Source organism: Poeciliopsis prolifica, unplaced genomic scaffold (assembly GCF_027474105.1).
Source record: "Poeciliopsis prolifica strain line A6 unplaced genomic scaffold, Auburn_PproV2 SCAFFOLD026, whole genome shotgun sequence".
Taxonomy (NCBI): domain Eukaryota; kingdom Metazoa; phylum Chordata; class Actinopteri; order Cyprinodontiformes; family Poeciliidae; genus Poeciliopsis; species Poeciliopsis prolifica.
Genome location: NW_026562401.1, coordinates 3,915,628 through 3,931,541, shown reverse-complemented (window position 1 = coordinate 3,931,541; position 15,914 = coordinate 3,915,628). Strand labels below are relative to the sequence as shown.

The window sequence follows — 15,914 nt, the reverse complement described above, 5'->3', positions numbered from 1 at the left end:
ATGAGAAAAGACATCTCTCTTGCAAGACAACAGCTCACTTTGTTTTCTAATGCCATCTTGCCTTCCTCTGAGTGTCCATGAGTGCCAAGCTGCTGTCTTCTTGATCAATGGAATGCCTCTGAAACTCTCCAAAAGTAACCGAATAACACGAGTCAGTAATGCTTAAAGTGCACTAATGGACTGGAGAAACATCCCTTTCTTGCACACTCTCTTTAAAAGTTTCTATTTGATTAATTTCAACATCAATTCAATTTTTGCCTTTCAAGTGCAGATTTCTTTCAAGTGCATGAACTACAATGAATCATTTTCCATCAGAGCAGGATTTTTTTTTCTGTTGTTGCTGAGTTTGTTTCCACCTGTGAAGAAAACAAGAGAGGTTGAGGTTGAGATGGTGGATTAGGGATTCATGCGAAACGCAGCAGTAGAACTTCTTGGGCACGTACAAAACACTTTTAGCAATAATTAAACATTTTGGTTCTGAAAATACTTGCAAAAAGCTTTTTCAAACAATGATGATCATTTATTAAATACAGAAAAGTGACTAATTTGATCTCTTTGAAAAAAATGACCAATCTTAGACGATTCACTAACTCTGATTAGTCAGAATTTTTAGGAAGCTGAGTTCAGTTTTACAAACCACATCCCAGTCTGATTATTGCAAGAACTGTTGAGACAAGACTTAATTTAACATCTTTGACAACATTAAGTAGACTAGAAGATCTCAAAAAGCAACAAATCACATTCTGAAATAAACTGAAAACAATTATCAACAAATGGAGAAAACATGGAGCAGTAATGAACGTCCTCAGGACTGGCTGACATACCAAAACGACTCCAGAACAGCATCAATGAGTGATCCAGCAGGTAAGAAAAACACAGAAGAGCATCTGAAGCACTGCCTCAATTACCTCAGCGTAGCTTATTGTTCAGGAATCAACAAAGAAGAAAACTGGGCAAAACTGACATCAATGGAAAAGACCACTGCTGACCAAAAAGAACAAAAAAGCCGGAGTGATGATCACCAAGTAGCTCCAGTAAAATCCCTGTTTGGATATATTTTTGGGGATAAAATGGGAGAGATTATAAGATTTTTTTTCTTCTTTCTGTTGCCTTTCATTTTATGTATATGCATATTTTCTCTATTATACATCAGTGTTTTGTTTTTAATGAAAATGAATACAGAAAAAAAGAGAAAATACGATGTTAGCTGTGTGATGGTCTGGGGCTGTGATGCTGCTTCAGCACCTGAAGGACTTGTTGTACTAGAAGGCAAAGTTTCAGACATCCTTCTAACCTTATGCTAAAGCGGGTCAATGATATAAAACACTACATGTCCAAACTTTAATCTTCTTTACAGCTTTTCATGCAAACTTATGTGATTCATGCTCAAAATATTTTCCATGTTGCTAAATAAAAACAATTCTGCAAAGAAGAGCAACATTGTTCTTCTTTTGTTTGCTTTTGTTTTAAATGCATTTTCTTTGTACACAACTTTGTTCATTCGTTTATTACACTTCGCCCAATAAAGACCAACTCACAGTTTTCTACGGAAAAGTAAGAGTTATTACCAATTATTGCAAATGTTTGATAGCAGCTGCTGCTATCGAGGTTGGCACCACCAGATAGTAGGTTTCATAGAGTGACAGTGAATTGTTTTTATTCCTGAATCAATGATCTTATAATTTGAAAGCTGCATTTTGAATTTACTCTGTTTGATATTAAAATCCGTTTGATGATTTGAAATGAGAGAAGAAAAAAATACAGAAACAGGACATCTGTTGAAGAACAAACGATTTTTCACAGCAAAACACTTCTCTGGTTTTTCTTTTTCTCTTAAATCAAGCCTTTGAACACTGGCTGGATTAAGGCCTTAAAATTATCTCTCTGATTAGCCACTTGAATCACAACTGATTCATGACGTTTCACTATTCCGTCTGCTGCCACCCTAATGCGTTTTGTCCTGATTTACCATTGACTGGACCCATATATTTTCCTTCTCAGTCTCCATTAAGCCTAAACAATGGCAGTCCATTGGTCTTGTAGTTAACTCACTCTAATGGAAAGCGGTTGTTCAGATAAGGCCGTGAATCACAACACCCAGACGATAAGTTAATGCTGGTTCCAACCATCACCACATGAATTCCAATAAATACACAAACGCAGACAATTACTGAACCCAAACGAGTCACAAGTGCTTCAGTGGCGCCTCCCAACAATATGAATGCGCTGCGTTGCACAAGCAATCATCAAACTTTTTCTTTCAGTACAAAGCAGTTTGCTAAAACAGTGACTGAGAAACTCTGCAGAGCTTGAATGTTTCAAAACACAGGCAATCCAAAAATGATTTCAGCATTTCAAAGTGAAACATTCAAGGCTTTAAATCACAAAGTAAGGCTGGATCTTTGATCTTATTCATAATACAAACTTCACAGACAAAAGCAAAAATAGGTTCGGGAAATTAAGAGGAAGGACTTTAATCTCAGCAATGACTAAGATAAATATGTATAATTATTTCCTACACAAGGCAGAAATTACCCCTAAACATTCTTAAGAAGCACAAGTATAAGCTGATTGCAGTAGATATTTGTCTGAACATTTTTAGGCAGCAGGAACAAGTGAGATTTGATGGCTGCTAACAGTCCAATTTTGTGCATTCGTGTATATATTAACAGCAGAGCAATAGCCACAAATAACCCCCTGAATAAGCATTTCAGAACGTGTAAACGTCTGCAAGAAGACAGTATTCAGATAAGCCAGTAAAGGAAAAGAAAAAAAAGATCTATATTTAAGTTTGTAGTTATATACATGATTTATTTATGATTTTATACCATTATGTCCTCAACAGCTTACGAAAATCTATCTTTTTCACTCTCTACTAGCCCTCTCTGAGATCAGTATAATCTGTTGAAGTTCTGCTCAAGTTCTAATTTCTGAATTTTGACTTTGTTCTGATCTAAATTATACCTCTACTTCTCTTAATGTTCGGCTTTGGATATAGAATGTAGGAACCTTAAACAGCAGCAAGTCTTGCTTATAGAGATCAGCATTTTATTTGAAATGCTAGGCTGTAAACAAAAATAGCTTACAAATTCAGACAAATCTTGTTAGGTCGATGATAAAAAGGACACAGAAAAAATAAAGCACTTTTCTCCTATACTATATTTGTAACCCTGTTCTACTGTTCCTTATTTGTGTCTCAATTCAACAATATAGAACAAAATAAGGCCATGTGAAAATAATGCTACCGCTTCCTCTTACTATAAAGAGGAGAATTCAGAACTTGATCACTGCATAAGCAAGGCAACAATAGCTATTTCTGGACTTAAACAAGTTTGCAAAGTGAGCACTACTGCTCAAACAGAATGACTACATTATCAAGACAGCTTCCTCATTTGATAGATCTGAAACTAAAGATAAAACTGATGCCATTAAATGTTGTTCTGTGATGGTCAGATGATCCCGTATAAAACAATAAACAAAAATGTTTGCTGTCGTAAAACGAAAATCCAAATTGTAAAGGTGGCTGAGCAAAAAAGCCCAGGAAAACAACCAGATTTGTTGAGTAATAAGAAAGAAGTCAGGTCATAAGTTCTGTCATAACAAGTTTAGGTTTTCCATCTTTGTGTTGATTGAACATTGTTGGACATCCTGGGAAGTGCAAGGCAGCTTGATTCTGGTGCACATGTAGATAGATTAACAGGTTAATCTGTTTACATTTCTAACAAGATTAAAATTCACAGACATTAATGAGGAAGCATCCTTTTTCTTTTGTGATGTTAAAAAGACAAATAAAGCCATCATAGTCAGTGAAGATAACCATTAACTGCTCACATTAGGCTTACAACTTAAGAGTTTGGTTTGCTCCCCACCAGATTACACAAGAGCTTAAAATGTTAAAACCTACAGCCTGACAAGGAGGCAATTAAGTAAGCAAAAGATACAGATTGACTCAAAGAGAAAACAGACACAATCAAACTACTTTCATGGTCTTTTACTTCTTCATGACACAGGAGTAAAAAAGAGAGTGAGAGAAATTCATATGAGTGTTAAAGTGCAACAGGGGCAAAGAAGAGGAGCAAGTGAGAAGCTGAATGCCGCGTAACGAGGGAGTCGAGCAGTCTAGAGAAAATGATGTGGGATTCTACAACAAAATTGAATTGAAGTCTGTTGGAGGAAAAGAGAGAAGAAATCTAATCTGATAATGTCGGCGGAGCAGCAGGCAAAAGAAAGAGGGAAGAAAGACGGAGAAGCATACTTCTGGTGGTAAACAAACCGTACTGAGATAAAAGAGGTGAGAAGAGGGAAACCAGAGAGGACTTTAGAGGTAGAATGAACCGGAGTGAGAGAGGAAATGTAAATGCCAGCTAAACTCGATAACATCATTCAGATCCCAGCAACTGCTAAATGAATGTCTCATAAAAATACATACATGCGGTTTGTGTGTAATATCCTGCAACTTGGGGGTCAAAATGTTCAATGGAGTCTGTCCGATCTCTGCATGAGATATTTACTGAATGATGCCTTTCATTTTGTATGACAATGTTTCTCACAATGTGCTTCATTTTGTGCTTGATGAATCCAACAGTAACCCATGCAACACACACATGCTGTTCAGCCATGAAGGTAAACAAGGGTGGAGTCAGGAGGGCAGGTTCACAAATGTCATAAAAAATGCATTGGTCTGAATTAGTCTTCTGGGATGAATATAGTTTCAAATTAGCAAAGAAGTAATGAATAAATCTCAGGGACACCCCACTCTGTCACCGTCAGGAAGCAGCTGCAGCATGTAATTACGTAGCTTTTCTATAGCTGTGATTATGAGAGGGTTGAGGGAACAAACAATATGTTGAAGTAATATGCATTATGATTTTGATATGGTGTAGCTTTCAATTACAGTGAGCAAAAGCAGTGGATTAAAATTGTTACACCTCATTGCACCCTGATCGCCATTAAAGACCTTATAAACTAAAGAAAATGCTTGTAAAGTAGAAGCTTATTTGTGTTCACAATGCATGTACAACAGATATATATATATTTTTTAATGTTTTGTAGATTGAGGGTAGGTTTTCCCCCATAAATGTATTTATTTTTTCTCTCCACTCATTTCCTATAAATGCATCAGCGGGTGAAAGACAGTGCATCAAACCACAGGAGATCAAGCCAGTTCATCACAAGGTCAATACAAACCAAAAACACCAGAGAGCGCAACAGAGACAACCAAATCACCATTTTAGACCTTCTACTAACCACTAGCTTTTCAATTAATTTTTTGAAAAATTAGAACACAAAATGTGTAAAAATTGATTAAGTCGCAAAAAATATGATCTATTCATAAAAAGCACAATTTTGTGGCAAAGTAAATGTTTCAAATTTCTAATGTCTAAATGAATCCAAAATAAATTCAAGATTGCATTATAGCAGATAGACCTTTGTTAGAAAATAAAAGCCGTTATTCAGATACAGACACCGAAAACACACTGAATGCAAATATTTCAGGATAGTATATAAAGGAAATAATACAATGTTGCTTTTTATTCTTTAATGGACTACATTTTTTAAATCTGCATCATCAACCATACACTTATGATATTATTAAAACATATCATTCATTGAAACCCAGCTGTTTTAGTGATAAAATCTTCCTAATACCAGAATTAAAAAAGAAAGGAAAAAAAAAAGCAGTCAAAGCTAAAACTGTAAACAAGAATTACCCTGTCGAGCTGACATCTGCTGTTCTGTAGAAATCTGCACATACTATCACCTTCCTCACTCAAATGATTATCCAAAGTGATTTTAGGCTCAATTCCAACATCACCTCCCCCAACTTGCAGGGATTCCCACCATTACGCTGGCAGCGTCCTCCCAAAGTCCTGCCTTTATTTAATCAAAAGGAATTACTTATCAAATAGATTAACAAAAGACCATTTTATATCTCTCTTGCCAGCTCAACATGCTCCCAATCTCCTGCCGGTATTAGCATCCCCATCACGTGCAGCAACCACAGCGGGCGTGGATGGATAATGGACGTTTTGTGTTAAAGTGACTTCGAACTTCGTGAGCAGAAATGAGATATATTTCTAATTAATGAATTTCAGGCAGTTATTTTGTGTCAGCAGCTGTCAACACCAGGATGGTTGTCAGTTCATTAGTTTTTGACAGTAGATAACAATGATTGCGTTTTGTTTTTTTTTTACCTCCAGATTCATCACAAACATTTTAACTGGTGAGTTGAGTTAAAATGTTCAAATCAAATTTCAACATGTAGACCTTATTTCTAGATTTCTAGATTAGGTCAAAGGTCAGGAGCAACTGGTTACAGACGAATCCTTTTTCATTAAATTTGTTTGCAACTTAGAAGCACAAGAAACTGCATTTTTTTTTTTTTGCCTGCAATGTTGTGTTTTCTTCCCTGAGGGGCTTTAACGTTGACAACACCGGATGATAAGTGCTTTAATTTTACAAAACACTTTAATCCAAACTTGATGAACTTAATTACTTTTTCTGCCTCAAGAAATAAGGAGTCGTTCACAAGAGTAAGGAAAGTAAATAATCTGAATTTGAGGTGTAACATGAGGCTGTCGCATGCACATACAGACACCTGGGAATTTATAAAACAGCAACTTATTGTGGGACTTCTATTATCAATAAGTTGTTTTAACTTACAACATGTGTTTAATTATCTTCCTAATTACACTTTATGTTATTCCAAATTCACTTTTTCAGAGTTTTTTTTTACCAGAGTAACAAGTGCTACAAAGTTAAAACATTTTAGAATAAAGTATGTAATAATATGGATTGATATATAATACTAATATACTTCAAATTAACTTAAGGTCTTTGATATGTAGCGCTAATTCATTCACCTCGATCATTCTCAGCCATATGTATTTTGTCTTTTCCTGTGGCCATTTTGTGCCTGTAAGCCAACCATTTTGCACGTTTTTACTAAAACCAGATCTAACATATACCAAGTGCAACATACACATTTCTCATGGCCAAAAGATACTTAACCTTACGGCAGATTTGAGGCCACAAGTAAAGAAAGAGAGTTAGAACCACACAGACAGGAGTAGGAAATATGTGAATTGCAATCAATGTCATATTTTCCAATTATACCATCATTGGAATATTTTGTAATATTGTGCAGCCCTTGGTAACACTATGGTATATCAATTTGTTTTCCTTGTAAGAGTGTTTGTTTCAATTATTTTCTGATTTGCCAAGGCAAATGTAAGTTTACTTACTGTGTTTTTATGTGACTTGTTGATAATGTGGGATGTTTTCTTTGCAGATTGAATTAATCATGTGAAGTAAAAACAAAGAGAGCTATTTTCCTTCATCATCAAATATGCATTTGCTCGGCACATTATTAATTACTTTTATAACAGTGGACCAGGCTGTGGTGGTTTCTCCCACACTTCTCTTGGTTGAACCTCAGCTGAGTGTGCCCTAAAAATTAGGACTGAATAAAGTTAATTCTGGATCAAGATCAAGAATAATTGTCCAAAACTTTTTTAGGGACGTCTACAAGCGAGAAGAAATAAAGGGGAAATAATCAGAGCACTGAAATATTATGTAGTTCTAAAGATTAGCAAGGCACCATGGTCTTCCTGTGGGGAATAATAACCACTCGGCGAACCCTCACTGGATCCCACAAGGCTCCCACATTAGTCAATAAATTGTCTATGTGCATCAGCTGGAAATGGTTTCAGATGAGAACCCCAGCTAAATGACTGCGGTAGCATTGTATCAGTGAAATGACAAACACCACAATGAATATAATGAAGCATGAAAGCATTTCTGATTGATTCTTTCAGCCTTACAAGAGGTGAAGGCTGTGTGTGATGTGTGTGTTTTATTAGTTTCTGTGTGTTAAATTGTGCTCTCTGTGGATACGTTGAATGGCACATTTATTATTGGCTCTAAATGTATTTAACGTACAGTGTGTATCTATTGGCTGCAAGGCCATGGAGTCAGCTTTGTCGATCCCACCAAGACTCTCATTAATGTCATTAATTGAGTGGCGTCGACTCGCACCTGGGTACTCGGGTCTATCTCTGCAACCTGAGGGAAAACAGCATGATGTGAACAATATGGACACAGCTCAGATGAGCCTCAGATGGGCTTTGTATTTAAAATATTGTTTTTTACAAAACAAAATAACCAGCTGCAGCACTGAAAAATTAGTAATGAACAGCTAATAAATCCCTAATAAAGAGAATTTCTTTTAACAATCCAAGGAAATGCCAAGTCTTATTTTGCAACCGCAAGTAAAGTTCCTCATCTTTGGCCTCAGTCTAAGAGAGGTTTCCAGTCTTTTATTCCAAATCCAATTCAATTTTCAGTTTTTACAAGTACAAGACAAGTTTCCAGTTTTTTTTTTATTATTATTATTATTATTATTGTTGTTATTATTATTATTATTATTATTATTATTATTATTATTATTATTATTATTATTATTATTATCTCAAGCTCAGTTGGAGGGATAAGATTCTGGTCTGCTGTTCATATGTCAAGACTAAAAGACTTTTATCCTTTTTTTTATCTTTTTATTCGATTTTTACACCAAAATACAAAATATGCAAAAGACTTTTATCCTAACTCAAATCCACTTCTCTAGCATTTTTCCTCAAATCCAAGTTGCTTCCCTCGACTGCGGGTCAAGTTTGAAGTATTTTGCACAAAATCCATGTTAGGTTTGAGGTATTTTGCCCAAGGTACAATTCAGCTTATTTTATCTCTAGTCCAATTTAATTCTGAGGAATTTCATTTGGAGTCCAAATCAGGGATCCTGTCTTATATACTGAGATCAAGAAAAAGCTCCAGTCTTCGCTTTCAAGTCCAAATCAAGGTTCTAGTTTTTGATCCCAAATCCAAATAAAGTTTTCTGTCTTTCATATCAACTTCAATGTAAGTCTTAAATCTTTCATCTCAAGCCCAAATCATGTCTAATGGTTTCATCCTGGTGAGCTTTCGCTTGTTGGATGCATGTCATCTAGTCCGCCTGTAGCACTGCACTGCTGTAAGCTATACATTTAAATAGCAGACTTCTGTAAACTGCATTTTGCATATTCAGAAGATGGATCCTTTACCTCATCAGTAAAACAAATCCAGATAATGCTACGTTCATAACTGTACAAGCCAGTTTGAAGTCAACCAAGTATCGCAGTGATGCATCAAAATTAAGCAGCATGTGATCATAAACTGCTCTTTGTGTAGACTTTTCATATCCCACTTTGCAGTAATGTGCTAAATCTATGGGCACAAACACTGGCTTGGGTAGAAAGAAAAAATGTTTGCAAAAATATATAATTGGACACTGAGACAAATATTGCCTGAAAGGCCTGGAAATTTTTGCACTTGCTTTAAATTTGGACAATATTTATTGAGTAAAATTAAATTTACTCTGAAAATAAAATGTGTTAGGTTTTGCAGTCCAGGTAGCTCTGATGCTGAAAGGAATTTGCAGGAAGCACAGGGGAAGAAATAAAATGAGCTTTTTGTCAACCCAGTGTTGCCCAATATGTTATCCATTTTCATTTTCTTTCTTTGCTTTTTTTTATCTACCATGAATTACATAGCTGGGATTTATTTCATGCATTTTAGTTGCACATTCCCTTCCAAAACAACAACAAATGTCTCTTCAAGCACTGAAGCAAAAGGAGAAAATGATACATATTCCTTTATGTTTTTTAAAAGGTTTTTTTTCAGCTTTCAGAGGTAGAAAAATAATTAGTTTCATTATAATTTCTTCAGTGCTACTTGCTAATGGAACAGAGTTACTTAAAGCAGACTCCCTCACAAGGTGATTATTACACTTGCACTGCCACACTGTTAATGCATGCAGCACAGTCGACTCCTAAGTTAAAGTAAAGTTACTTACATTTGGAGTCAGTTTAATTTATAGCTGGACAGAATAATAGAGAAGGTCTGATTGTGCTTAAGCAAAAGCTTCTCTAAGCTCTTTCATGAGGTTCTTGCAAAGACTGAAAGAGAGTAACAACCACTTCTGAAATATTGTCACTGATTTTTAACAACTGTGAAACCTGATCTGTGTTTATTTGACTGGTTTAATCTATGCTCATAAATAAGTATCATCTTCATAGCAAAAGAAATGTAAGCTGTCACTGAGTGACCATTTCCACAGATTTAATCTATTTCAGGAGTCAATTAGTTATACTGCTATATTTGTATGCTGATTGGAGACATCTGAGAATGCAATCATCGTCGCTTTTTATTGACTCTATTAAACTGGAGTGAAATTAGAGTTTAATTGAAACTATATGTCATTGTTTCCCAATCCTAGTGCTGAGGGTACACCACATCAAGAGGAAAATGCTGCAGTAGTAGTTAGTCAAGAGGTTTTGCAACAATTGGTTAATTGTGCAATAATTTAAAGTGGCTATTGTTAAGCAAGGGAGTCTTCAAAACCTGGAGAACTGGCTGCCTTATGGACTGGCATTGGGAAACACAACTGCATGTGAATTTAAGTCTGTAGTGAATTTAAATAGAAATATCCCACTTAACTGATCTGTGATCTTCTCACTAAACAATAAAAAAGCTTCAGTAAAATAAAATTTTATAGTTTTAATTATAAAATTAAAACTAATACCCCCATTATATTGTGTGTATCTGCCATATGTCTCAGTAGTGAATGAGGATAAGCTGCCTTCTTACACATTTATGAATGTATAATGAGATAATCAGCAAAGGTAAATGAACATGATTTTTTTTAGCATTACTTAACCTCATGCAACGCTATGAAAATGTGAGCTCCACACTGTTGATCTCAATGCCCATGCACTATTCAGAACAAGGCTGCACTAAAAGCAGAACACATTCATTCTCTTACTTTAAGACATTTTTAAACAGAACGGCACGCCTGGCCGACAGTTCAACAACAGCTTTAGAAGATCATCAACCAACGACATATTTCTTGATAACTGTTAGGGAGTTATACTTTGATACATAAATTTAGATTCATCACATCCCTCAAAATACTATCAACAAATCATTTTATGTGTTATATCTTTGCAGAAAAGCATAAAACAAGTAAAATAGGAATTGGCGCATCAGAAATCAAAGGAAATCAGAAAATGCCTCAGACAGGAAAAGTGAAACTGAATAAAAACTAAAATGTCTTATCAGAGTAACCAGGACTTTGTCACAGCTGATTGAAAGAGGAAGTAAACAGCTTTACTGTAGAGTTCTACAATAAGATATTTGTTGTAATTTTATGTAATGTTAATACATTTGTATAAATTAATCAAATCTGCTAGTTTGGTACATGGCAAAGATCATCATTTTGGTTTGATTTCTTTTCAGCTGAGCATTGTTTAGAGCTCATCAACAGATGTCATAATTATAATCACTGCAATCTCCCCAGGCTTATTAAAAACGGCATCTGGTTTTCACGTTCTGTACATCTGCACATGGACATACAGTTGACCTACCTGAACCTCACGTGCGTGGTAGGCTATGATGAGGCCCAGCAGGATGACTGTGGAAAGGCTGATCAAACACTTCAGGGCCAGAGAATACATGGAGCTCTGCAGACAGACAAAATACCGCAACATTAACATCATTAAGGACATAAAAACAAATGGACACTGGAGAAGGAATTTGTTCTGGTAGAAAAAAAAAAAACGGAAAACTTAAAAAAAAACAACTCAAATTAACATTCAGCCTCATGTAATCATTCATATATTAAAACAGGAAGCTGAAGTAAAGTGGAACTGTAGTGTTTGACCCATCAATATCTGTCTGGAGTCAAGCTTTAAATCCTCTGCTTGTCTGGTTTGATAGTGCTTATAATCAATGCTGTGGGGAACTTCCAATCAATACACCTCATAGCACTTCAGTGGTTTCTTCTAGGCCCACCAACCGCTCACTGAGAGCAAAGTAAAACTTAATGTGGATATCACACCGATGCACACAGAAACCCTCACTGGAGTATTTGTGCAACACACAGCAAAAGAAAGAAAAACATCATAGACTTATATGCTGAGAATGAATGAATTAATTAATGAAGCCAAATCCTACAATGCTAATAACAAATTCAGTTTTGAATTAATTAGATGCTACAAGATGCCCAATGAATAACCTGTAGTTGTTGGTTTACTGACTATATTTACAGAGAACAAGAAAAATTCCAATGTAACAGCAAAGATCAGTTCAGCAAATTTACTTATAAAACTCACTATAAACTCTGTGAGTTACTATTTAAACATTTTTTTAAAAAACCCTGATTCTTCAGATTTTAACCATTCAAATACATATGTAAGTAAAAATAGGGATCTGGTGGAGCTGATTTAGTCTGGCCACTGCACTTCCCCTCGGTTACTCCTTCCTCCTCTCATCCATTTTCGTCATGCACCATGAGATCTACAGAAAGGCATGAGGGATTACCATTCGGAGCGCTGCTCTCTGTCATTGGACTCACATTTCATCAACAGCTCAAAATAATTTTTTCTATTCGTTTGCTGTGATAGGTTACATAAACATTTTTATTTCTGAGATGTGGCATACTTATGACAGATAGACAAAAAAAATGTTGCACTTTTATCTGTTTATGGTTTTAAGTTTTACCTACTACAGACATGTTTACTGGCTGGACTGGTTTCAAATTTGACGTGCATAACTAATGGTGCATTTTGTCTTTAAATGAGATAGTCCAGGTCTGCATGGCAGTGCTGATGTCTTACCTCCGCTGCTCAAATTTCAACCTGGGTTTTGAATGCTCTCCAGGTGCTGGTAGAGGGTTTCTCTGGATACTCCAGCGTCTTTCCACAGTCAAAAAATGTTTCAGCTGTTAAGTGTCTCTAGGTTGCACTTAGGTGTGAGTGTATGTGAGCTGTTTGACCTGTACGTGTTTTTGTGTTGCCCTGTGATCGACTAGAAATCTGTACAGGGTGTGTCCCGCCTCTTGCCCAATGATGGCTGGAGAGAGACAAGCAAACCTCCCAACACCTATTTTTTATCTGATTGGATATAGATTTAAACTACATTGTAATTGTTGTTAATTATTGCTACAGACATGCCACAAATATACATATTTTATAAATGGTAAATTTAGACCTGCCTTGTGTGTATTCATCAAATTACAATATGCATTCTGATAAGGTTTGTTTTTTAGCTTTAAAGTACTTTGAAAAAATCATAACTTTTAATATGTTATTAAAAATACTTTCCATTAATCCTACATTTCTGTATCAATGTTTCTAATTGGTCTGATGTAATATTCTAATCTTGAAAGTGTTTTCATTACCTTTAAGTGAAAAATCCTCATAATGAACAGAAATAAAGCCTTTGAAACATCAGTCTGTGGGTAATGAAAGGATTTAATGTTTCACTTTGAGATTTAAGTTACTGAAATAAATTAACGTTTAAGTAATATTCTAATTTATTGAATATTACTGAATGTGACTCTAAAGTAATTAAGTTGGAGCTTCTCTATTCATTTAAAACCTGGCTAGGAGACAGAATTTAATTTAAAAGTCCATTTTTGATGTTAAAAAGCTTTATTTGTTGTGTCTGATACAAACAAAAATGGCTTTAAGAAGAAACCCAACCCATTTTTTGTTGTGATTCTGATCCCACTTGGAAATGTTACTAAGTTTTATATTACTATATTGTGCAAAGTAACAACATTTAATGGGTGCAATCCAGAAATGTATTTAAAGCACATGCCAACAGATGCCAATGATTTTTAAGGTCCAAATGTTAATATTTAAGAATACTTCAACAAAGTGATTTTATTTGGTGTCATAAATATGAATACCTTTTTTAGTTAGAAGGTCACTCTTCGATTTAGCTCACATTAGTGATACGGCAGTTAAGATTAATTTCTTGGCCGCTATTCTTAGCTGCATATTAATATGCATGTGGTGCTCGGGTCAACAGGACAGGCGCCTGAGAATATCACGCTACACTCACACAGACACTTCAGATTCATCTCTGGGTCTGATCTTTTAGTTGAATTATTGGCATTAATAAAACCCTTCAAAATACTTTTAACTTTAGATCTTTTTTTTTTTCAACAGAGGAAAATTCATTTTCACAGCACAGCACTGTTTAAATAAACACACTATAATTGGAAGGTAAAGATAAATAATCTAAGCCCAGAAACAGTTTTCTTAAGTTCTTTCTTCTCATTTGGTCTAAGTAGTTTTGAATAATTCCTCATTCTCATGAATGCCTTTTCCACTAGTTTGGTGGAACATTTGGAGAAACGTGGTCATGCTTAGGAGGGCTTCGAACTCTTCCAGAAAAGCCTGTAGTTTTAGTCTCTACTTCTGGTTACAATAAGATGAAATAGCTGTTTTTGTAATAGTAAAGAAGAGGGCGATATCTGCAGTGTTGTCAGAGTATTTTAGGGAGGAAGTGGTTGGTGAAGAAGTGAAACAGTCAGTAAGTAGTGCACAGAAAAGAGTTTAGCACACACCTGTGTGGTGCTCCACAGTTGGTTGTGAGTGCAGATGAGTTGGGCTACATTTACGTTCAGAGGAAGCAAAGATGAAAATCAAGAATAAATTGTAGTCGCTAAAGTGCCACGTATGAAGGTGTAGGGTACTTTTAGGGAGATGAAACCGTTAGATCTTTACTGGGTCGTTCAGATTGCCTTGAAAAAGTCAAATATGGGTGATGCAAATGAGCATATGGGGTGCATTTGAACATTTCCATAGTTATGCTATGACAAAGCTTTCAGAAATTGTTTAAAAATTAATGGATATTGTAAGAGAAACTAGAGAAAACATTCAGTTGCAAATTTTCAATCATCACAGCATAAACTCACTAAGGATCCGGATACCCTGGGTGTTTAATTGCTCATGGAAGATTGATACGAGGCCACATACGTTCTCCTATTATCGTTTTAGGCAAAAGCTGAAGGGATGCAGTTACGCGGCGCCAACAGGTAGGTTTGGATTCAATAGTAGTTAAATAAAAACCCACCTGGATTGAACATGATTGCACGTCATGCAGTCATGTTCCAGTCCATGAATTCAATGTAACAGTAACGGGTTACACTGAAATCAGGGCCTTAGTTTCTTTAAGACCGCAACAATGGCAACTGTTTTCCAGACGGTTGATGTTGTGGCAGCTCAAAGAGTGCAGGAGAGCTGTGAGTTCCTGAGACTTTTAGTGTTTATGGCATAACTGCTATTAGCCGCTGTAAAATTAATAATACAAACCATCTTAGATGACAGATAAAATGTATTAGTGTGCCACTATTTTTGATCAACGCTCTGCTTTTTAACAAAAAGAAATTGCATAAATAAGCTTGTTAATGATATTGAAGTTGTCAAAATGTTTCAAATGGTTCTGCTGATGAACCTTGTAGCAGTCAATATTGCAGTTTCTTCAGCCCATACCTGCTAAAATGATTCATTTGTCCACATCAGCTCAAGGACTAGGTTTAGAATTGCAAAACGAAACATGTGCAGGCACAAACAACCTCCAAAGTGTATTCATCATTACCTTGAACAAGGTCAGGTTGAGTGCTGCAGCCAGATAACCCCGTGAAGATGAGATCCACGCCACCTTAAGACTGCTACTCTTCAGATCAGATATGTCTGCGGGTTTTTGAGGGGAATGCTGCTAAGCATTCATCACGGAACGCTCCTCACAGCATTTTGAATTCATAACAATATACTCTGCGTCAGCGTTGTGGAAAATAGGAGTGTGTTGCTGTATTTATTCTGAGTCTCTCTGGACTCTTCTTGGCCTTAATAGCATTAATTCAACATCAAACAAACACTTAAACATACAAAGAGTCATGTTTGCTAATCCTCACCGCGACTGCTTTGAATTTATTTTCTCCCATAATTATTCAAAACAAAGAACGCACTCCACAAAATATTACACAATTTTCATTATTCATATGATTCAAAAAAAGCTAACAAAAACAACTT

At 35.7% G+C, this 15,914-nt stretch overlaps 1 protein-coding gene across 1 annotated transcript in view; it reads right to left on the bottom strand.

The window, feature by feature from the left end:
- Window positions 1–15,914, bottom strand: part of kcnn3 (potassium intermediate/small conductance calcium-activated channel, subfamily N, member 3) — a 74,521-nt gene that overhangs the window by 39,698 nt on the left and 18,909 nt on the right. The window contains exon 3 of the mRNA XM_055047899.1: window positions 11,457–11,552. Within this exon, the coding sequence (XP_054903874.1) occupies window positions 11,457–11,552 (96 nt within the window). The remainder of the gene's footprint in view (window positions 1–11,456; window positions 11,553–15,914) is intronic.